This window comes from Cupressus sempervirens, chromosome 5 (assembly GCF_028749045.1).
Source record: "Cupressus sempervirens isolate cs-2001-9-10 chromosome 5, ASM2874904v1, whole genome shotgun sequence".
Classification (NCBI taxonomy): domain Eukaryota; kingdom Viridiplantae; phylum Streptophyta; class Pinopsida; order Cupressales; family Cupressaceae; genus Cupressus; species Cupressus sempervirens.
The window spans coordinates 293,258,838-293,284,647 of NC_143122.1; the positions used below are offsets into that span (position 1 = coordinate 293,258,838).

The following is a 25,810-nucleotide window of genomic DNA, read 5'->3' on the forward strand; positions in this document are numbered from 1 at the left end:
CTATCTCTGATGGAGATCCGGATGGCGATGATGAAGAAGTAGGAGATGTAGAAGTGGAACCGGTAAATGGGAAATTTTGTTTGCGGATCCGTGGGCCACGAAGAGATCCTGGTATGTTCTCAAGTGCTTCTTCTTCCTCTTGCATATCAAAAGGAGCTCCTTCTGATTCAGCTATGGCTGCCCTCATAGCTAATTTTGCCCTCTCCCTATTCAATTTTTTCTCTTCAGCAGCTGCAAGTAGGGCATGGATGAATCTTTTTTCTTCATCAGTTACCTTGAGACAAGGATTTGAGTCATGTTTCTTTATGCCTGCAAGGTGGTATTTGAGGCGGTTTATGCCTCCAGAAATAATTCTCTCACAGGGAATGCATATCACCTTCCCAATATCATTTGGATTTGGAGCTTCATAGGCATACCGCCATGCCTTATCTCTTGCATTTTTAGGCCGAGTGCCTATATATCCAGATGGGCATGGTGTTTGTGGCCACTCTTCTTGCGGGTTTGTCATTTTTTTAATGGTTGACCGTTGCCCTACACATAAATATATAGAAAAATAAATAAACAAAGTTAGAACTTAGAAGCTAGGGTTTCAAATGATTCAAAGTTTCAAACTTCAAACTTCAACCATATCCTTAGCAAACAACAAACTTCAACCATATCCTTAGAAGCTAGGGTTTCAAATCAAAATGATTTTAAATGATTTGAAAATATTTACAAACAAGTTAACAACAACAAAAACAAAAGAACATTTGTTATAAAACTATAAAAAGTTTTCAAACTATGATAAGATGAACATACATGGAAAGAAATTTGTCTTCTAAAATCGGTTAGAATCCTCTACAATCCACTCAAATCCGCCTTGAATCACTTGCAATCAGCCAAGAATGCCTCCAAACCTTCTTCTCTTCACTCCTCAAGGCTCTAAACAATCCAAATACAAGAAAAAATGAGAAAAAAACACATTCATTGCTGTTTTAATCCGTCACAGGCTGCGGGTGAAAATCTCACTAGAAAATCGCGAGTTTTTTGTATAAACTTGCCGAGTTTTTCGCGATTACTTGCCGAGTATTCGGCGAGTTTTTACCAGTTTGCCGAGTTTTTGAATTGGCGAGTTAACTGGTGAAAAACTCGCCGAGCTAGGAAACTCGGCGAGTTTTCCAACTATGCTTCAAACCATATAGAGCTTTCTTTAGTCTACATACCATGTCTTTGTCTTCTAATAAAGGAAAACCTTCAGACTGCTTAATATACCTCTTCTTCAAGTTATCCATTTAGGAAGGCTGATATAACATCCATTTGATAAACCTTGAACTTCTTATTTGCTTTTCAGATCTATACTCTATTCGGAGTGTTTACTGCTGTATTGACTGCTTCTCTCCAAAATGTCTTAGAAACATCATTCTCAAACATCATCATTCTTGCTGCCTCTGCTACAGACTTATTTCTTCTTTTAGCAATCCCATTCTGCTCAGGTGTCCTAGGTGAAGATAGCTGTCTTTTGATTCCATTCTCTTCACAAAATATGTTAAACTTTCTGGAGGTGGATTCTCCTCCTCAAACTGATCTCAAACACTTTATCTTAGCACCAGATTCATTCTCAACTCTATTCTTAAATATCTTAAATGTCTCAAAAGCTTCAGATTTCTCTTTAAGAAATACTACCCACATCATTCTAGTGAAATCATCAACGAAAGTCATAAAGTACCTTTCACCATAGAATCCTCTTGTTCTTGAGGGACCACTCAGATTTGTGTGAACGATCTCCAACTTCTCTATGGTCGTGAACTTCTTGCTAGGAAACGATACTTTCTTCCGTTTAGCCAAAATACATTCTTTACACACAACATTAGTAGGCTTTGTAATCTTAGGCAAATCTCAGACTGCAAATGTGCTACTAACCTTAACAATATCATCAAAGTTTATGTGACAAAATCTTTTATGCCACAACGAACTGTTATCCACTTTAGCTACCAAACATGTCATTTTAATAGGATTCAACTGAAATACATTACCTCGGGATCTTGTGCCAGTTCCAATCATCTTACCATCTCTATCTTTGATAATGCAGGTCTTCTTAGTGAATTGCAACTGATAACCCTTGTCCACCAACTGTCCAACACTCGACAAGTTATGCTTTAATCCATCAACAAAATAAACATTGTCAGTGTGAGTTTTACCATCAAGCGTAATGGATCCAATTCCTGTTATATGACAGGCTACATTGTTACCAACTCTAACAATACCTCCATCATGATTCCTGAACTTAACAAACTTATTCATATCACGAGTCATGTGATGTGAACAACCACTGTCAATTATCCAATCAGATTTCTTTTTCCATTTGGGAAATTAGAGCTCTTTCTTCTCTTATTTCTCTATCAAGATCATCTTCCTTGATAGCCACAAATCCCAATTCATCATCACTTTCACTTTGACCTTTTTGATCAGATTATTCATCTTCATTTGCATACAAAAATTTCTATTTTTTCTAGGCTTAAACTTTCCCTTATACTTTTTCTCTTGTTTAGGACATTTAGATGCATAATGACCAAATTCATCACAAGTCTAACATTTAAAACTTTTCTTACCATCCTTTTCTCTTCTCACAAGAAGGGCTATACCTTCCTCAATCTTCTTGTCTTCATTAGATCTGTTGCTACCAACAAAATCTCTACGTGTGCTTGCACTCCTTGTCAAATTAGGTTGAATGTTTAGGGCACTGAAAGTTGTTTCGACTCTTGCTAGATCTCCAAACTGTCTCAGATTTTCTTCTGCAGATTCTAATCTTCGAAGCAACGTTTCCTTTGTGAAATCTTTAGTGTAGGGCATTACTAGCTAAATCATCTGAGCTACTTGCTTGAATGGTGGTGTCAAACTTTTCAAGATCTTCCATATAACTTCATCTTCTTCCTTTGTTCCACCGTGAGACTGAATTCCTGCAACAATTTCTAATATTCTTCCAATATAACTTCTTACAAATTCATCTTCCATCATTTTAGCATCTTGAAATGCACATATCTAATTCTGCAATCTCATTCTCTTTGCATGTGTATCACCTTCAAAAGTAGATTCGAATGCTTTCCAAATTTCATAAGATGTTTCAAGTGACTTTACTTGACTGTATTCATTCTCTGAAAGAGCTAATAGTAAAGCTTCTCTGGCTCTCATGTTACACATGAATAGATCTCTCTCTTCTCCACTGCATCCGTCAAGCTTTTCTTCTTCAAGGATTTTCTTCTTACTCTTTGTCAAGATCCAATATCCTAGACCTATGCACAACAAATGAGTCTTTATCTTCTCCTTCCAACTGTCATAGTTGGCCCCATCAAATTTAGGACTGTCCTTTCTGGAAAGATTTGCCATCGATCTACTAAAGCTGTTAAGCTTATCCTTCAAGGACCTAATGCTCTGATACCAATTGTTAGAACATATAGTCCACTGATATAACTGAGGGGGGGGGGGGGGGGGTGGGGGGTGGGGGGGTGGGGGTGAATCAGTCATACAACTATTATCACAATTGTCAACCTTAAACAAACTTAACCATTTGATCAATATAAACTGAAACCACGACAAGATACTCATACAGAATAACATCAGATATGTTAACTAGGGAAACACTTTATTAGAGCAAAAATCTCGGTGGGATGGTAGCCACAAGATGATGTACTAATATAAATATTCCTTGTTAGAGGATGGATCCTGTTAGGAGTCTATGAATACATTTAGTACTTATGAGTCCTTGTTAGGAGACTTTGAATCCTTGTTAGGAGATTCCAACCTTGTTAGGGGTTGTGGAAAACAGCTGGACCCACTGCCCAAACAACTTCAAGGGCAAGACCAATGAACCCATTGTCCAAATGATCTTTGTATTATTCCTTGCAGAATAATAGAAATGAAATGTACTTCCTTTCTCTTTCTCTGTCCTGTCAAATGAACCTCTGCTTCTTCTGATCTTGTAACTAGATCACATATGTCACATCTAATAATACTTGGATCGCTTACTTGCATTTACCAAAAACTTCACTCCTTTTTCGCACTTTGCACTATATACAACAATGTATAATTTACAAACAAGGAAAACATCTTTCCTTTATACCTTATCCTTAAAATAATTCCTTGAGTCGGCCTTGAGGCTTTCCCAATTAATTATAATAAGATAATTAATTACAATTACAATAACATTGTCGGCTCATAGTCTATACAAAATTTCACACGTGCGATACTAGGGTTTGCGCACTTGCTGACGTCACCAACAGATTGTCCTCTGTCACTGCCCAGCTGCGCATCTCTTCATTACATCTCAAATGAAGATAGCTAACAAACATCAAGAATTGCTTTCCCAATACTTTGTCTTTGAATTGGTCTCTATAAATTAGGTACAACTTCCATACATCTTCGACTTAGACTCTACACACTTGATCGAACATGTCCATGATTGCACATCACCAGACAACCAAACCATTGTCCATACCATCAAGATCTCTGTCTGCTACTTAGCCAGTCTTTATAAAAACCATGCTATGTTGACATCAATGACAAACATAGTCATGAATGCAACATGTCAGTACTCTCCAATGCTCAAGATACTCCCCCAAATTTGTATCATCAACATTCATGCTAACAATCTTCTTCACAGTCAAAGAAAAGAGTAAACTATGTGCAAGAGCATATAAGCAGTGTCAAGTCTCCTAAAGTGAATCTTGATTCAGAGAATGTTGAGAACTTGATGTTTAGGAGAATATTGATCAAAGAACCATTTAAGGAGGAGCCCACGTAAAGGAGGTAACCTTTTAAGATAAGATTTAAAATTCTTGGTAAAGTATGCAAGGTAATCATAGATTCAGGGTCTACTAATCATATTAGAGGAGGCAATAAACAAGTTAGGATTAACTAGAATCCCTCATACCCATCCATACAAGGTTACATGGTTGAATAAAGGGCAAAATGTCTTAGTCAATGAGCAAGCATGGGTTGAGTTTGCAATCGGAGGATATAATGAGAAGATACTGTGTGATGTGCCACCCATGGATGATTGCCATTTGTTATTCGGTAGACTGTGGCAGTTTGACTGGAAGGCTATTCATCATGGGGAGAAGAACTCCTTTCAAAAGGATGGAGCAACTTATAAAATCCAGTCTTTGGTGAATGAAGGGGAGAGCAAACTAATAGGTCCAAATGTGTTATTGGTGAGTGGAAAGGAGTTTCTAACTGATCTCAAGAGGGAAGATGGAGTGGGCTTTTTCATTGTTGTGAAACCTAAGGAAGAGGAGAAGCTTAACCAACCACCTATGCCTGGAGATGTGCAATAGTTGCTACATCAATTCGAGGACATAATGAGTGATGGAGCACTTGCAACTTTACCTCCTCAAAGGGCAGTTAGTCATTAGATTGACTGCATACCAGGGGCCTTATTACCTAAAAAGGCACTTATGGATGACTCCTGATCAGAATAAAGAGGTAGCAAGGCAATTTTTTCAAGAGTTGCTTGACCAAGGATTGGTGAGGAAGAGCATAAGCCCATGTGTAGTTCCAGTGGTCCTAGCGCCCAAGAAGGGAGGTAAGTGGAGGTTATGTACTGATTCTAGGGCAATAAATAGGATAACCATTAGATATAGGTTTCCTATTCCTGGAATAGAAGACTTAATGGATTGTCCTAGAGTGGTTAGATACTTTACTAAGATAGACTTGAAGAGTGGTTATCACCAAATTAGGATCAAGGAGGGTGATGAGTGTAAAACAATCTTTAAAACCACATAAGGTTTGTATGAGTGGCTTGTTGCCTCATTTGGGCTTACTAATGCCCCTAGAACCTTCATGAGATTGATGAATGAAGTGCTTAACGATTACATTGGGAGGTTTGTAGTGGTCTATAGAAGTTTTAATGAAATTTGTGCTCCTATTCTAGATGCCATAAAAAGGTGGTTTGAAAACCAAATTCAAGTGGAGTAAAGAAGCTGATAAGGGGTTTGAAATGTTGAAGAGAAAATAACCACCCAACCTATCTTGGTTTTGCCTAGTTTTGAAAGTTGTTTACCTTGGAGTGTGATGCAAGTAGTGTGGCAATAGTAGTCAAGATGGTAGACTAGTAGCTTTCTATAGTGAAAAGCCAAACGAGTCCCAGAAAAAGTATTCCTCTTATGACCTAGAACTTATATTCTTAGTTCAGGTCCTTAAAAAGTGGAGACACTATATAGTATATACTGCCAGTAGTTTTTGTAGTCTTTATTGATAACCAAGCATTGAGCATTAAAAACACTCAAGACAAGCTTAGCCATAGACACATCAAGTGGTTGGAGTTCTTGCAGGCCTACACCTTCACAATAAAACATAATAAGGGTCAAAGCAACAAATTTTTTGATGCCCTAAGCAGAAGGCTTCTTACTATCCAAGAACTACAGTTGCAAAGCATTGGAGTTGGGAGCTTTAAGGATCGCTATAAGGAAGATGAGCACTTTTCAGAGGCATACAAGGTATGTAGTGGGTTTAATAACCACTTTCATAGTCAATTTGCAGATTTCACCTTACAAAAAGGGTTGTTGTTCAAAGGAGGTCAGTTATGTATACCTAAAGGGTCTATGAGAGAAAATCTCATACAAGAGAAGCACAATGGGAGTCTTAGTGGACATTTTGGTCTAAATAAGACACTTGAGGTGGTCCAAATATTTATCGCCAAAAATGCAAAAGGATGCGAGAGGGTATGTGGAACAATGTATTGTGTGCCAAAAAGCTAAAGGTAGTGCTTCAAATGCTGGTCTCTATCGGCCATTACCTATTCCTAATAGACCATGGGAGTGTATTAGCATGAATTTCATAGTTGGTTTACTAAGGGCTAATGCTGCCTTGGATAGTGTGTTTGTAGTGGTTGACAGGCTCGGTAAGATGAGCCATTTCATCCCATGCAAAACACCACATGATGCTAGTTACGTAGCCCATCTATTCTTCAAAGAGGTGGTTAGAATACATGGATTGCTGTTAAGAATACAGGGAAGCTAAATTCATGGATCATTTTTGGAAGACCTAATGGAAAAGACTAGGAACCAACCTTTCATTTGGATCTGCCTATCACCTACAAATAGAGGTCATAAATAGAGTTTTGGGTAACCTACCAAGGTGCCTAACTAAAGAGTATGGATAGGTGTGGGATCAAGTGTTACCACAGACATAATTTTCCTATAATGACAGTGTGAATAGGACTATTGGTAAAAGTTCTTTTCAGGTTGTAAATGGCCTTCATCCATGTCATCTATAAATATTGTGTAGCCGACAGGTTGATGTCGTTGGTAAATATTGAGTAGCCAACGGGTTGATGTCGTCGGTAATTGTTATGTAGCCGACGGGCCCCTTCGGAAAGGTTATTGTTATGTAGCCAACGGGCCCCTTCGAGAAGGTTCTTCGGGATGGTATATGTACAACTTTGGGTCATGGTTGTAATCATCATTGGAAGCACTATGTAATCTCTTTGGTAAATATGCGAATAATAAAAGGAGTACTGCTGTGTACATGTTCTTGTCTATTGTCTATATGCATCAAACCGTTGGGAATCCTGATGGCACAACTAGTGACTATTGGAACACAGCCATTCTTACTCGATTTCGTCGTCATTCTGTTGAAGAGGAGAGGATATGACGCCATTTTGGGCAGGGGATGGCTTGTACAAGAAATGGTTAAGCATGACTGGAAGAAGAATACACTATCAATGGAAAGCAGGGGATGACGATTCATTATTGATTTACACACACAAATGGTGGGCGAAGAAGCCGTATCATCTGATTCCGAAGAAGAGGATGAAAGAAAGTAGTGATTGGAACCCAATGAGGAAGGAGTCCTACAGTTGGAAGCGGGATCAACCGACGATGATTTGGATTTGGTGAATGCCCTTTTCCACTGGTAGATGGAGGATTACGAGCTCTTTCTGAGCTGTAATATGTTAAGCGTCAACGAAGGTGAGAAAGAAGAGGGAAATGAATGTATGAAGGAATACAGAGAAGCGAAAGAAAGAAAGGCGGTTATGACAAAAGCTAAAGGGAAGAACATATAGTACGAACCTAGAAAAAAGGAAAGATTCCACCGTACAGTACACAATAAACAGACTGTGCAGAAAGAAAATGTTACGTCACACTACGGATATAGTAGAAAGGTGCTGGCAGTAAGGAAAACACATCATACAGTCTGCACAAGATATAAAGAGGAAGGGTTTAATAAAAACTTCAACAGTATGGAGTGAAGATTCTAAAATCAAGAATACAGCTATTGACGGCAAGGAGTGGCAGCCGATGGAATTCATGGTACTGAGTTTCCAGAACAAATTGGGCGATATCGAAAACCTGAGGGAAAGATCGTGTAACTTAAATAAACTTGATGAGCGATGATTGTAGGCACAATGGGCCACGGAGGTGACATAGAACAGACCCAAAGCATGGCATGATAAACACTAAACACTTGAAACTAAACAAGTCCCAACTAGGACTGTTGGTTTTGAAGTATGACGGACGGAACGAAATCAAACCAAGCAAGTTTAAAGTCAAATGGGTTGGGCCATACTAGATCCGGGAAGTAGGTGATAACAGAGCAATAAAGTTATAGACACTAGATGAGCAGGAAATTCCGAAAATGGTGAGCGGTTCCAAGTGGAAAACATATCATGCGCGAACTGTGCCATCGTTGACGAATATCAAGGAACATAAAATTCTAAAAAAAATTGAAAAGAAAAGAAAAAGAAAAGAAAAAGAAAAAGAAAAAATTCATTGAAGCCACTGTACGGCCACCATACGGTTACTGTACGGCAGCTTCAACAAGCCACTAATTGCCTTACGACCTCTTTAAGAGCCCTTGTGTTCGTACGGAAAATGCAGTCAAGGATTAGCAACAAAATACTGTACGGACTTCTTGTTATCCATCGTACAGTAGTGTGACTTGTCCTGACAAACACCATACGGTGAGATCACCTGGTAGACTAAGCACGACAATTGCAATTGGTATGTTGGGCACCATACGACTTGTCTCAGGGAAATTAGTCTGTAGAAGATGAAGAAGACCATACACTATAAGAAAGTCTAAGGCAATTGTAAAGCACCGTACGCTAGTAAGGAAAGAAGGAAAAAAAGTAAAGGTCGCATGTGCGAGACAGACAATCAATTCATACACTTAGGAAGAGCAAGCAAAGCATAACCAGTTTAAGCACAAATATCGTATGACCGTATAGGAAGCAAGAGAATAGATTCAATACTATACGCCATACGGCTAAAGCAAGTTGAAAGCAAATGAGTACCGTACGACCATAAAGGAGAAATTAGAAGGAAAAAAGGGAAGCCGTACGTCGGAGAAGGAGAAGTGGGAACATCTTCAATACAAGAAGGGAGATATTTCGTACGGTAGGAATTGGAGAGGAAGAAAAAGAGTGAAGTACACCGGTAGATGCAAAAGAAGGGTGATATGAGGTTCTAAAAAAAAAGAGAAGAAGACGACGACAAATAAAAAATGTTTAGAATGAATAACGCATGATGCCCAAGGGAAGGGAAAGACATAAATAGGTAGTAAAACATAAGCAGGTGCCAGAAAGAGTGTGGGATCGGAAGAAAATCACAAAAATAGTGTGTTCCATGGAGTTTTGTGTGGCTTTGAGAGTGCTAATTTGGTCTTGGTGGTGGGGGCGTTGCCCCTTGACCTCATTGGTCGTAGACCCCCAGTCGGTGCAATTAGCAGTCGTGGGAAGTGTGACCAGTTGATGAGACTTGGAGTTGTTGTAGGCATAGAGTGTTTGTGTACTAGAGGTAGAGGGAGCACTAAAGCAAACCTTTCGAGAGGGGTGATACGTTTTGAGGCACTCGGAGTAGGTGTTGGACGTGAGGCTATCTTGGTGGATGCATAGAGAGCTCGGAAGGAGCTGATCATCCAGTTGAAGGCAGTACCGCAACACTTGGCTCAGTGTACCCAGGAGTTGGAAGCAGAGAAAGTAGTACGGGTAGCTATCAAGGTTAGCTTGATTAAGGAGACAGTATTGTGTTAGCAGAGGCTATAGATGCAAAATGGTTTGGAGACCAGTTTGGTGCAAGCACGGGATGAATGTGAAAGTGGTGTGATAGAAACAGATCTATTTTGTTGTAGTTAGTCAGTTAATGTATTCCGTTTTGTTAATCTGTTTCGGATATTTTGTATTTGTCGTCCGGAGACGACTTTTTCTTTTTGGGGCGGATGATGTCGTTGGTAAATATTGTATAGCCGACAGGTTGATGTCGTTGGTAAATATTGAGCAGCTGATGGATTGATGTCGTCGGTAATTGTTATGTAGCCAACGGGCCCCTTCGGGAAGGTTCTTCGGGATGGTATATGTACAACTTTGGATCATGGTTGTAATCATCATCGGAAGCACTATGTAATCTTTTCGGCATATATGCGAATAATAAAAGGAGTACTGCTGTGTACATGTTCTTGTCTGTAGTGTCCCCTACTTTCCTCAAGTAGAATTTAATAATAAATCATAATAAAATAATGTTAAAATAAATAAATAAATAAATAAATAAATAAATTATAATATAATTTTTATTCAATTAACTATATATATACATTGATTAATAGATTAAAGTAAATGAATAAATATAAATATAATTGATTTGATAAAAGGCAATCTAAGCTTTATGGCTTTATGTATATTAGTATATACATATATAGTGTAATAAATAATAAATGGACAAAATATAATGTAATAATATAAATACATTTTATATTAATAACAATTATTAAAATATTAATAAATAAATAAATGAATAAAAGTCTAATATAAATTTAAGAGGCAAATATTAACCTTAACAAAGAGACGTGACTCTCTAGTAGTACTAACCCACAAGATATATAAAGAAGGGGATGGAAAGTTTAGAGAAAAACATGACAAGGAAAGGTTCATTGGCCAATTACAGAAAATATACTATGGCCTTGGCAGGAGCGGACGAAATCAATGCACTTGTTACATTTAATCGAAGAGTAGAAGAAAAAAAAACATTAGATGCAAACCATTCCAATGAGGTCAATACAAAGACACAGAACAGACAAGGAATTTCCTTTGACGAGAAGCGATAGAACATAAACGCATAAAGAGGGGCACTCCACTCGCAGTCAATAATAAGGAAGTAATCGAACGCAAAGTAGATCACATACGGCATCAAACTGACTATAACCAATCCAAATATTTGGCAGAGCACAGGAGGGACGAACTACAGTGCACAGGAGAAGAAGAACGGACAATGGGATCAAGGAAAATAAAGAGGACTCGAGGGGACATGAACATGCAAACATGAAGAGAAGAGTAGCAGTCACTACAAAACGCACCATAAGGAATCTCAAGCATTCGTTGCAACATCAGAAAGAATGATTGTCAAATGCATACACACCTGGACTTTTCAAAGAAATATCTTGGAGGTTTTACACAGACAATTAGCGGCAGTGGCAAAGACAAAAACTTCAATTGGAAACGTATATTCATCCGTGGCTGATAGACAGAGATAAATAGGCTGAGATTTAAAGGAAAACAATATACAATTTGGCATCCAATGGACATGCTAAGAGACTAGCGATTGGAAATATTATTTGTAGCAAATGATAGGAGATTGAAGTGAGCTGGCATGAGACAACTACAGTAAGATATTATAAAGAATATTAAATTAAAGAACCTGTTCATCACAAGCTATGACTCATTTTTGAACAGGTATGACTGAGTGAATATATGGATAATAGTAAGAAAGCCTATATAAGGGAACTAAGGTTTGAGCTATGCTGACAAGTGTATCATTACTTTTACATACATCAGTGAAAGATAAATTTTTGGAGAGATGAAACATTTCTTATATCTATCACATCCAGATCAGTATGGAACATTAGAGGTCATAGTGTAGAGATATAAGCAAAGTTGTGAAGTTGTCAATGATAACATTGCAACTTTGCAATGTTGCCATGACAACATTTGGGCAAAATATGCAAGAACGCCCAAATATAGTTGTGGGTCAGTTTTATCCATTGGACAAGTCTCATGGAGATATTTAAGGCCATCCAAGGTATAATGTATAGTTTGGTTGAAATTTGGCATATGCACAATAGCATATAGATAGCTATGCTTTAAATTTTTTGCACAGTTTGCTTTGCAACTTATACAATTATCATTACCGTTTACTTTGCAATTTCTTGTTGAAGATAGTTAGAACATTGTGTTTTCTTGCTTCTTGAGTTTTGGTAGGAGTGTTTACACAGTAGAATAAAATTCCAAATCCACTGGCCTGTTCATTGCCAGTTCTAGGGTTTGTGCAAATAAATGGAATTTTCTTGATTTTCCACCACGAGTTCTTCACGGCCTTTTGGGACATGAAAGTGCCTTCAATGTATAGTGTACCATATCAATTTGGAGATTGGAAAAGATGGTTTTCTATTTTAATGTCTTGCCCTACGTGAACCCTGTGATAACCCGACAAGGTGCAAGACAATGATAGTCAATGTTTAAGTGCATGGATTGTTGGCATAGTTGATCAAGTGTCATGGGAGTGTTGTTAGGAGCCTAAGGAAGCTGTGGAGTGAGTAACAAGAGTTGATCAATCCATTAAAGCAAGCTACGCTCATGTAATCAGTCACTAGTTCAAACCCTTGTTAATTAGGCATAGTGTGAGAAGAGAGGTGTACAGACACCTTGGGAACCCTAAGCCCTAAAAATCCTTTAGGGCATCCAAAAGGGTATTTGGACCAAGAATTGGTTTTGGTGCTTCATTGTGATGTTTTTAAACTATTTGTAGAAAACCAAGTTTGGAGGCCTAATTGAGGCCTAAAAGGCTACCAACCCTTAAAAATAGGAGCTCTTGGTATCGGTAAGAAAGATAATGGAAGAATGAGCAAATTGGCACAAAGAATGGGTGAAATGGCAAGTGTAGAGGCCCAACATCCCTGCAAAGTGCTTGGCATGGCCATGGCAAGGTTTTGAGGGAACTTAATTTTATGAGTTCTAGGAGTTTGTCTAGTTCTTAAATTGGTAGAAAGATCTTTAGGAGGTGGAGAAGATTGTGTGAATTTTCCAAGGAGTAAGGGTTGAGGAGAGAACCCTAGAAGGTCGGGGAAAAGGTTTAGAGAGGAGTCCAAGTGACTCAAGCGTATAGGTCTCCCTATCAATTCGATTTGGTCTTTTTCCTGCTTGTTAAAATGCTGGCTTGATATTAAATGGTGTTGACTTTAGCATATATCATTTCTTGGTGCCATTTTTGGTTGTCATTAAATTACAATATTTACCTAACTTGGGACTTGACACTTTATTATTTAATAAATGGCCTTTATAATAGGTTATTAATAAAGTATGACTTTCAAAAATAAAATAGTCGTGAGCAAAGGCTATAAATATTAAAATCTCCTCCAAGGAATCAACTACAAATCCAAATATACATTGCAAGTTCCAATTGTCTCAATGCCCTGCCACAAATACTAACCGCACCAGACTAACTTCTATGAATAGTAATTCTACAAATCCAAATATACATTGCAAGTGCCAAACGCCCTAGTATTCTGTTTAGGCACTCTGCTAAAGATAGAAATACTGACTTTCCTGAAATAGACTTTATAGTAAGTGTTCCAAACTGAACCAAATGAAGAGCAATCCTGATCTCTCCTATCCTCTGCAATGGGAATTGACTTCTGGTTCTGCCAACTGAGACTCCCTAACCATCCGACTTAGCCTGCGAGGGCCAGTGATAGGCTAACCCAAACCACCATGGTGAGCTAAACAGGGGACACTACAAATAAAATATCAAAAATATATATTTTGACTTATGTTACCGCTTTCAGAACAAGTCATAAATTGCTGTGGCTAGGGGTTTGTTCAGGTATGAATATAAATAACTTTGAAGCTGATATCTTGAAGAAAATACTTTTCTCTGATGCACAGGGAAACTTCGTTGTCTATTCAATACAATATTTATCCTGTTGCATATATGTCTGTAGTGAATCATTTGCCTAAAACAGAATCAAGAATGATCTCTTCTTGGACAATACAGTCAAAGTAAAGGCCTAAAATGCTACAATTAAACTGCAGTTACCTTAAACTGAATTGTAATAGATATTTCTAGTTTTCCCAGAGACTCTCTCATCAAATATAAGTCGTGGAGTTACAAAGTATGGATTCAATTTTTTGAAATTAGTCTAGACCATGGGGTCAAGAGTTCATTATTAGTTTGCATTTTATTTTTCATTTTTATTGATTTTTTGTGTTTGATGTATTTTTAGGTATACAGTCAGAAGAAAGCTATGATGTTATTGTTGTGGGAGGAGGACATGCAGGCTGTGAAGCAGCTCTTGCTTCAGCACGCCTTGGAGCGAAGACACTTCTACTCACCCTAAATCTTGATCGTATTGCATGGCAGGTTTAGTTTAAACTTATTATATTAAAAACATATTAAAATTGGTGGTATAATATGATTATGTTTTCACGTGAAAGCATTTTAGTAAACAAAGAATAGACTATTAAAGAAACTAAAATATGGTAATAATAAGACATGCTCATTCCCTTAATCAATATGGGGAGGTCTTCTGTTTTTTTCATTCTTAAGCATTTGATTTTGAACATCCTTTCTGATTTGCACTTTTCCTTTGGTAAGGAACCTTGGTAACTCCCATGATATGAAAATTGTATCAAAGGAGCTATTTAAGTTCTTAACTAATTCAATGTTCTCTTTTAGTATGAAAACATTATTTAGTTTAGAAGATCAATGAATGTCATTTTAATATGTTCACTGATGCCCTAATCTTATTGAAGTGGAAACACTTGGCAATTTGATTTCATATGGGAAGAACAAAATGTATAATAGGTGAACTATGATATGAGATTGGAATATTCAACCAAAGCCTTGACTTTGTTGCATTTCACGTGGTATCTTGTTTGGATATTCAGATGTTTAAGTGTATGCATTTACACAAAATTAGTTAGTAGGTACTAAGGACAAAATTAGTTAGTAGGTACTAAGGAAAAACTATCCCTGTCAACAAGAAGCACAATTTTTGCAGTTTTTTACAATTTTCGTCTAAAAGGGCTGACTTGTGCTTTTCTATTAAAAGAAATGGAACTTTATGATTCATCGTGGAGTTTTTTTCTCCCGTTTTTTTCAGTAAATTATGTATTTTTAGCTTGGCCCAAACTAGGTGAGACCATGGTTGAGGGATCTTATTGCCGACCTGAATACACAATAGTCTAAATCTATGAGCATGGAAGCCTAGTAAGGGCACAAAGCCTGTGAACACACCAACACAATGATGGGATGGAGCACAGAAATGAATGCCTGTCAAGTTAGTTCACATGAATGCCAACAACATGAACATTGAGGTTCAATCCTACGAGTATGTTGGATTAGTAAATGCACTAGCTTGTGCTCACAATGCCCTGGTGGAATGTTTGAAGTTGAATCATGGTGACCACAATAACCACAACACTTAACCATCACACCACGGCACAAACTGTCCTCCTTGTGGAGCTCTATATTTATGATGGTAATCTATTTATATAGACCATAGACAACTAGATAAATTATAGTGTTTTGTTTGACTGTAAAATAAGTCATCAGTAAGTACTTTTAGCATTAAATTAATAATAACAAATAATAAATCAAATGATTTGATTGATAATTTAAAAAAAACTTACCATAAAAGAACTGAAAAGAGTCTGCCTTAAATTGGAACTCAATAAAAATATATTTTTTATTTCTCATATTTCTTTTGCATTTTGTATTTTAGCATTTATTGAGGTTTTTGGAGATTTTGTAATATCCCCACTAACTTTTTCAAATTTTACTGTCGCTCTCATTTAGGAATTGTCAAACTTTTTGCGTACTTATGATATTTAGTGTTTGTAGAGGTTATGATTTCAGTTTGTAGGTTTGTGTGATATTTTTTATGCTTGAAATTTAGTGTGGAATTTCCAAATGAACGTCATTTAGTACATAACAGAAGATGAATATTGTGCTGTCCAAAGTCAACAACCTTTCATATTTCATGGAAAACATTGATACTCTCACTATATTTTAAGAACAGTAGCCAAGCATATATTATTTTTAGATTACAGACAGAATGGAAATTTGATGTCATTTGCAGATCTGGGTAATTGTAGCAGAAATGCTCAGAATCTTCCCAAATACCTTGTAGCTGCCAGTGAAGAAGATAAGAGGTCTGCAATATTATTTGTAAACTCAGAATTTCTGACTTGAAACCCAGCAAATGAATAACTCAGACATGCGTCCCTCCACAGTGCCTGTGACTTCCCAAAATCAGTTGATACATTATCTATAGCAGCTTAAACCTCTGCGTGACCACTTAGTCACCTGGAGGAGTAGTTAAAGTTACTGGACAGTCTGAGCAACAATAAATGCAGTATCTCCAAGTCGTCTCTTGGAATTGATATTTCTGCCATTAGTAATAACCTATGACTTGGCAGCAATCTTTACTCAGCCAATAAAATACTCTTTCAATGATGGCATTCAGTATCAGCTTGAAATCAACCAACATATATGTGATATTCCCCCAACAATATTGCATTGATTTCCCGTGCAATAATAAATGAACCTTAGTCTCTCTGTTTGCCAATAATTAGTTGCCCAAACAAGGAGAAGGCACCAATAAAGATAATGCCCATAATGGTCAACCATTCAATCCACTTAAGTATTATTTCCTTTATTTATCAGTCTCCTTAATTACCTTCTTGAAATTGTTATATTTGATTAATAATTCCTTAGTGCATACCACTGAAAATAAGCCTTTATTTTGAAAATTTGATCAATATCTACAAAATTTGTCTAAATAGGAGAATTTACAAATTTCAATCAATGAAGCCCAATTGTGAATTTGAAGTGAATCCATCTGAAGGATCGAGTTGGGTTTTCATCCAATTCACCAAAGACCCATTGGTTTTATCTTGTCCTAGGGCACACTGAACCTGCAACACAAGCTCTCCAAGACACTTTGAATGAAATGACAAGTGAAGATTTTTTTTTTTTCTTCTATAAATCTTCCTTTTTATACTCCCTTAGTGATTCTTCCTATTTACTGGATTCATTACTGGGAGGCTGTATTTGGGTTTGGATACGATTTGTATTTGGATTCGTGCTCGGATTTGTGTTGATCTGTGCAAGATCCTTGTTTTACATAGTGGATTCGTCCGGATTTGCGGGCCTGTGAATCTAGATGAATCCATTGTGTAAAACAAGGATCCTTCCCGAATCAACTTGAATTTGGTGCAAATCCTCGAGGATGGCCTACGGATCCAGACAAATCCATTGTGTAAAACAAGGATCTTGCTTGAATTAGAATGAATCTGGCACGAATCCTTGAGGATCCAGTGCGAATCCGTGCGAATCTACTGGCAGGCCAAGGTTTTAAGTGGGTCCAACTTATTTAAAATGAGTTTTTATTAATTTTTTCTGCCTTCTAACCCTAAAATGACCGTTTTATTGAACATCAAAATACATATCACTCCCGCCAATTCGGATGAATCCATTGTGTAAAACAAGGATCCTGCCCAAATGAACTTGAATCTGGTGTGAATCCTCGAGGATGGCCCGCAAATCCGGACGAATCCACTGTGTAAAACAAGGATCCTACCCGAATCAACACGAATCCGGTGCGAATTCTTGAGGATCCAACGCGAATCCGTGTGAATCTACTAGCAGGCCAAGGTTTTAAGTGGGTCCAATTTATTTAAAATGACTTTTTATTATTTTTTTTTGCTTTCTAACCCTAAAACAACCCTTTTATTCAACATCAAAATACATTTCGCCTTAAATTCACTCTGTATTTCACTCTCATTTTGTTCTCGTTGTATATTTCTCTTATTTTTTTGTACACACACACGCACGAGTCCTTACAAATCATAGTAGGAATTTTTTTCCACGGATCCAATTCGCGTGCCTGAATCAGATTCATATACCAAATCGGCAATTAAGTGATTCTTGTAGAATATTTGTTTTTTGCTACCATCTTAGGAATCTTCTAGAAAATCATTTAATATTTTGGTCATAAATGAATTTTATTTATATTTTTGTTTTTGACTTAAATGTCACTTTTAAATGATAAATAGTTAAATATTAGTAGTGACAAATAATTATAGGAAACATAAAAATTTAATTAATAAATAATTTTTTTGGTGCGTGCTAAACACTACAAGTCTTCCCACCCCAAGATTGCTTGGTCTCAAGTAATCATAACTCAATAGGCTGGTTAATTCCACATGGTACTAGGATCCCATACACTAATCTCATGAACATTCCACCATGTTCATATTGCCCTCCTTAGAATATCTATAAGTTGGATGCCTGCTGTTCTATTTTGTTCCTTCAAAGGAAATCTCTTTAATTCTCCTTGCTAGTAGTACAACAATCCTTGGTATGTAACTTGCAATCCCCTCCATCATACTTTCGACTCGTGCCGTGTTTCGTTTGCTCCAGCTAGGTATAATTACAAGCTGCTAATTTGTTATCGCACAAAGAAAACCATTCAATTATATGCGTTCTTCAATATCCTATGTTGACATCATTATACACACTCAACATGAAATGGGGAGCATCTCTCATGAAATCACCAATTGTACATACACATAATGAAGAACACAATCTGCTATTGAGAGGTGGGTAAATCAGTAGTAGATACAAAATTTTAATCTTTTTAAAAATCTAACTTTTGATAATGCTTATCAAACTTCAAACTGAAATTTGAAAGCAATTTTAACCAATGCAGTTGCACAAGAGACAATGCACAAAATTTTTACGTGGAAACTTAAGATGAGAAAACCATGGTGAGCAATGCTGCTAGGATCTATTGCCCTTATCTAGCCTCATGGCTGAGAAATTTACAATATTTTAGGGCACGCTAATGTCCCCAGTCCTGCTAGCTAGGAATATTGAGACAATATTCTCAAATTATCAACTATGAGAACATTTTTTTATTAAAGGCCTTGTTCACCATAGTAGGCTATGTACAATTAGATGGTCAATTATATTAGCATAAGCTTCCACCTTTGGGTTTGATATGTGCTTTTGATGTAATGTAATGAGTTGTTAATATATACGATCGATCCAAAGATGGATAATTATTTTTTTAATAGTAGTTCAACTGAGTTTCTAAGGTAAATATTAATAAATGGAGGTCTAATGTTATAAGTTAAGAGACCACAATCCCAAAATAGTATATGCGCTAATCTCTATAGAAAGTGTATGAACTAATCCCTTATTTATTGATGTTCTTGTATGGAGACTTGTAACCTTGCGATTGAATGTTCGTGGATGGATTTTATGAAGAATTGGAGATTTGATTCAGTGGCCTTATTCTCTCAAAAAGGATGTTTATCTAATAAGAAGTAATAAATAATTCATTAGCCCACAATGAGAATGGTATTAGAAGTATGTTCACTGTCAAATATAATGATGTTGATGTCCTCATATTTCAATTCCTTTGAGCATGTTTGTTGTCCTGCTTTTCGTCACCACAAAATGCAGGTAACAGTACGAAACTTTCTCAACTTAGTTTTGCATTTCTCTAAGTTAGTTCATTATTTAATTGGTTAGTATTGCTCATTCAATCAACTCCAATTTGCCTAATGGATCCTTTTACTAAAGGCTTTTGTCAGGTCTTTTTTAGTTTTTCTATTTGTTGAGCCTATGCTTGATTTTTGAAGCCTTCATTGTACTTTTCTTCTTTTTTGAGTTTGTGTTTGTTAGCTTTTGGTCTTTTGGTTTTGCTCAAATCATTGTGTTCGGTTTTCCCTTTGATTCGATCTATTTTTGCACTTAATCGAAGTTGGCAATCAAAAGATATGACCATTAGTGCCTAAAAGGTGGATTCTCTTGGTGCAATTGCATGATTTAAAATATTATGTTATAGGTTAAAGTTTACATTCACTTTTGTAAAAGATATACATAAATCCACTTTATGTTATGTTTCAAAGTTACTTTAACACTTAAATTTATCACTTAAGTCACTATAGTGCACTTTATGTTATATTTTCATGTTGAGTTGTGTATTAAATTTTTTACTTGAGTGACTATACTAACTATATAATTTGATTTAATTTTTGAGTTTTAATTCAAAACATCTTAGTAAATATTACTTTTTGGATGATATTTGCACATTATATATTAAACTATAGCGTAAATAGTATTTATGACCCAATTAAGTAATATTTCTTCAAAAATCAATTAAACATGAGCTTAATTGGTCACTTAAGTTGTGCAAACATGTCTTTTAACCCATTTGCATGTAAAATATGCAAAAGCTCATAGAGAATGCATTTTGAACTAAAGGCATTTGCATGCCTTTAACTTAAAATGTGCAGTGAACCTTCTAGAGTGAGCAATGCATCTTCAAGTTCTTAAAATGTCCAGTCACCCTCCTAGAGTGCACTTTGCACTAAATGACTTATCAATTTCACATTTTTAAAATATGCAATGCTCCTCTAAGAGTGTGTTTTGCACCTTGAGGGCATATTGCATATTTTTTAAATGTGTAATTGTAATAACCCCAACAGGTTATAACTTTGTCAAACACAAAGTCTTCTCTAATTGACTTGTTTGACATTTTGTCAAACACTTTGCAAGCGAGCTCTGATACCAATGTAATAACTCCAATAGTTATAACTCCATCAAACACAAAGTCTTCTCTAATTCACTTGTTTGATATTTCATCAAACACTTTGCAAGCAAGAGATATATTGCATAGCTAAATTCTGATTGCTTTCTAAATGCGAAACTTTAATAAATATGTTTGCAAAGAACACACCAAACATCTAACAATGAAGATGCAATTGTTTCTGTATAACACTGATTACAAATAGGAAAATATGCATCTACATCAATAAGATATTAGGGCAACAAATTCTGATATAAAACTCTGATATAAATCAAATTACAATAGATTTTACAAAACCCTACCAATGCGCTAAATATCTACTCTCAAACAATGCAAAATGTAGTAGATAAAAACCTGGATTTGCTCCCAAAATATGAATTTTCCTGTAGCAAATCACTGCAGCAAAGTTATTGTAGCAGCGGTATTGTAGCAATGTTACTGTAGCAACGATACTGAAGCAGCGGTACTGTAGAAAAGTTACTGTGCAATATCCAACTTATTCCTTACTCCACAAATCTAGCCCTAGGCCACAATTTTGGCACAATGAAAAGACTTTTGTCTTCTCCAATAGTCGCAACCCTTTGGAAGATATCTCACCACCTTAGTTATGCAAATTAATGGGAGTGTTCATTCCCAACGATCAATGTAACAACTGCAGAAACCCTTGGCTCCACAGGCTATCCGGAAGAGTAGATGACAACACATTCGATGATCAACAATGAGGCTGCCCTTCCTATTTATTCTTTTCCTCTAATAGATGAACCTCCTTCTAGAAGAAATAAAATAATATTTAATTCCCCCTTCTAGAAGATTCTTTTAATTTATTTAATTTTTAGTCACTTTTAATTAAATTAATTAAATATAAAGTCACCTTTTTAATTTAAATTTAATTTAATGACTTTATAAGAAATTAATTTAATCAATTTCTCTTTATTCCTTCACTTAGCCTTTGGAGAATGTAAAGGCTAATAACAACATTAAGAGGCTAAAAAGATGGGGACATTACAGTCCGCCATCCTTGAAATTGATTGACTTCAAGCAATCCAACAACATAATGAACTCCAACCTCCACTTCGATCCCAAATGAAGTAGTATGTGACACCCTTGTTAACACTGAACCTTCTACATACCACTAACATTATTAAGACCAACAACATAACTTGCCATAGGAGTTAGAATATCACTAGAAGAAAACCCCACAAGAAATATCTTCATCCTGATCCCCACCCATGTAATATATACTGGATTGGAATCCTGATCAACAATCCCTTGAAGAGATGCTACAGGAGAACCATATGCATTGATGCCAACTGTATCAACAATAGGTGTAGCCACATCAAAATTTGTGGACACAGGAACATTACCGTCGCAACACAAAACTGAATCTTTATAGATGGTGAAAACTGAGCCCGACTCCACTCAGGTTAGTGATCAACATCAATCTCAAACAATGGATTATCATAAAAGAATGTTGCATCCATGTCGAACATACATCAACACTTTGTTGATCGATAGTGTAACATGACTCTATCACTATATCACTCACCTCATCAATAATAACAAGAGTACTATCATCAGAGCACACATCTACAACCACATGCATACTATTAAACTCCTCGTTGGATGGCTCAACCGACATAGAAGTGGCTGCTGATATGGTAGTATCTTTGCATGCACTTACTCCCACTATCACTACATCGCCATCAAATACATGATCCAAGGAACTCATGCCAACAACTGCTTCATTTGACTTAACCTGACATGAAGTCTCATCACATTCCACCTCAATTGTGCCCAACTCATGCAGTGTCTCATAAGAAATGTCCCGCAAATCTGAAGCCGCAATTGTATCATCACATTTCGCTATTTGAAAAAGCGATATCATGCTCTACTCAAATCTCAGATTTGAAATCAGTTGGGTCATTCGTTTGTGATTTTGATCCATCTCATTCTCTAGCACATTCAATTGTTTCACAATACCTTGTATCTCAGAATCTCCATCCCTTGATAGAGAAGTATGCCATCTGCGGGTATAATGAATACCAAACCTTTTGTCACCATTTAGAATGTTGAAAACCAAGTCCTCTACCTCTGGGTCAAAAGAAAAGTGATGAGCACTCCTCATAGTGTAATGTTGATAAAAGGTCCCAATCTTTGTTAAGGGCTCATCATCATCAAACTGGGAATCAGAAGATGGCTCCAATCTCTGACTCCAAACTATTGGTTGGGCAGGATCTTGGGCAACCTTATCAGCAAACCCAACCACAAAATCCCTATTAGGAAGCATTGTAGACAAGGTCTCTACAATCTTCCTTACCAATCGTTGTATAGCACAAGCCCAAACAAGAGTACCCTCAGATACTCTACATGAATCCTCTTGTACATCTGAACTCTCCAATAGATACTCCATGAAGAACTGTGCAGTAGAAATTATATGTAGAAGCATCAACCTGCTCCCCTGCAATCCATAGCTGATCCCTTTGACAATGTAACAATGCCAACTATCTAATGCTACCAGGTGTATGAAAAGAAGAGATAGATTCACTTCTAGTAGAAGGAAGCAAATCACCATGAGAGCTCCTCTCCACTGATGCTTTCACCTCCTCTATACATACTACACTCATATCCTGAACAAATGTGTTCGCCACATCATCACATCCCTCATCGTCAATCGTAGAAGCAAACTCACCACCAACCACAATATGTATCCGAAGAGGGTTCGGGGCTGGTGTTGACTGTACTCATTCTAACTCCATGGTAACCTTATCCAATTGTGACTGTGACTCCTGAAGAGCCAATTGAGTATACTAAAAAGAGTCCATAGTCACCTCAAGCTCCCAGGTGAGCCCAACCACCTCCTCTTTCCCTAACAACATCTCATAGGAGGTGCTACCCCACTCTAGAAGGTAATCCATGTTAGCAACTAATTAAGAAGAACTATGCTTCAAGATCCTAACAGCCTCTCAAAGTGCATGAACCTCTGCTAGAGAAAGAGTACTATCACCATGCTCATCAAAAATAGGAGCACTCCAACTAGATGTAGCTAACATCTGACGGATAGCATCATGATGCTGAAGAGCTAAAGAAATGTGACCATCACTCACTTTTAGCTGATAAGTCACATGATGCCTCTGTAATCCTTGACTCCTATGCAAGCTCTCTGTCTCACTAATTGCACTAAGATAGGAAACTGAATCAGAACTCTCCACCACAAGATCGCTCATACTTGTGCTATCTTCCTCGCACAATTCTGCATCCGACATACAACTACCATATACCTCAACCGATTCCTCATTCGAAGAAATGGAAGCCCTTGCTGTATCAATCTCCTCGCATGTCTCAGCTTCCACCTCAATAGTAAGATCCTGTAAGCATTGATCTTGGGATTCATCCAAAACCTTCTCGGAGTCGTCACCAATATCAGACAAGGGGTGTCATACCCAGTACATCTCATAGCATCATCAAATGGATCATTAGATGTGTCCATACATCTGCATCGACATCTCCTGGCAAAGCCTCAACTTCAGACTCTTGTGTCTACACACATGACTCAACGCTAGGTTGTGAATCGGTAATACTAGAGCATAAACCCACATCTATTGACTCCGCTGAAACACCCACATCACCAACATCATAGCTGGGTGACTCTATATGTGTCTCGATCCCACCTGAGGAAGCAACTACCTCTTGCACTGTAGCAACACCATGAGATCTCACATACAAATCTCCAATAATAATCATGTTCTTGAGAGAACCGAAAGTATCAGTGGTAACAACTGCATCAACTGTTTCTGTACTAACTGTAGCAACATCTTTGGGAGCCTTAACCTATTGAAGCTTGGTGCCGCTAAGTCCATCGTCAACACTGCAGATAAGAATAGCAAGTGCCATACTAAATATAGGTACATTTGCATTAGGGACTTCTGTCAGGGAAAACTCAAGCTTCCTTCCCTACAACCTCAATGTCGACTTTCTAAAGGCAGAAACCATATACTTTGCTGCCCTTTCAATTGTCTCTAGATCTGACAAGCTCTCTGCTGTAAAGTGCCTTGACAATTTTTTGAAGTTTTATCCCTGTTTTTCTGCCTTAGGAATTTTGTCAAACACTTCCCTTGCAGCCTCAGTTTGCTGATGTTTGTTGTTTTGCTATGATTTTTGAATGCCAATGATATTGATGAATACAAATGATTGCAAAATAACTAATTGAAAATCAAAGTGATATGCAACTTCTTTTTATTATTTTCCAAATGCAAGTACATGAAATTCTGATGTAAAATGCACACCTACAGCCAAGAGGTATTTTTACAAACACTTGGCATGCATCCTATGAATGATTATGCAATGAGACATTTTTACAAACATTTGACATACAAACTAAATAGCTGAATTAAGTTGATTTCCCTTCAATACTTCAATGTTTACAAAGACATATATTACTTGTCAAATGTATCCATCTACAATTGCCAAATGTAAATACCAAAAGAACTTGGAATAAGTAGCTGAGATGACATGCTTTTTGGCTTTGCTTCTTTCGGATTTTCTTTTTCGAACTACTTTTCGGATCTGTTTTTTCGGCTCTGCTTTTTCGGACTGCTTTTTCGCTTTGCTTTTTTCGGATCTGCTGCGAAAACTGAAACCTTTCTCCTTGCCAACTGATGTCAAAAATTAGATGCACGAGCTGAACAAAAATCACTGAATATTATCTCTCAATTAATCGCAAATGAATTGGCTGAATACCAATTCCTCCACTCCCCACTAGGGTTGATATCTCACAACCAAAATTGGCACCTTAGAGTCTTCAAACCCTCAGGCAAGTATGCAAGCACTAAGACTCTCAGCACAATAGATGAATATGCAACTCAAGATGTGTAAAATGACCCCCCAAAGGCTCCTTATAAAGATTTCACAAGCAACTCCAAGAAGCTTCTAGAAGAATCCAACACTTTATTCTTTTAAGTGACTTTTTGATATTTTATTATGTTAGTCACTTTAATATTAAATCAATTAAATATAAAGTTACTTTTTAATATTTCATTGTTTAGTAACCTTATAAGTAATTAATTTAATATATCTTTTCCCCATTATTTCTTCCTTTTTAGCCTCCAGGGAAGATAAAGGCTAAAATAAAATAAGTAGCTGGTGCCTGTCAAAAAGGGGACATTACATCTGCCAATCTTTGTTGATGAAG

General features: G+C 36.9%; 1 protein-coding gene across 1 annotated transcript in view; it reads left to right on the top strand.

Moving 5' to 3' along the window:
• LOC149555729 (glucose-inhibited division family A protein) overlaps nucleotides 1-25,810 on the top strand; it is a 329,684-nt gene that overhangs the window by 18,476 nt on the left and 285,398 nt on the right. Inside the window, exon 2 of the mRNA XM_089829868.1 lies at nucleotides 14,245-14,381. Within this exon, the coding sequence (XP_089685994.1) occupies nucleotides 14,245-14,381 (137 nt within the window). The remainder of the gene's footprint in view (nucleotides 1-14,244; nucleotides 14,382-25,810) is intronic.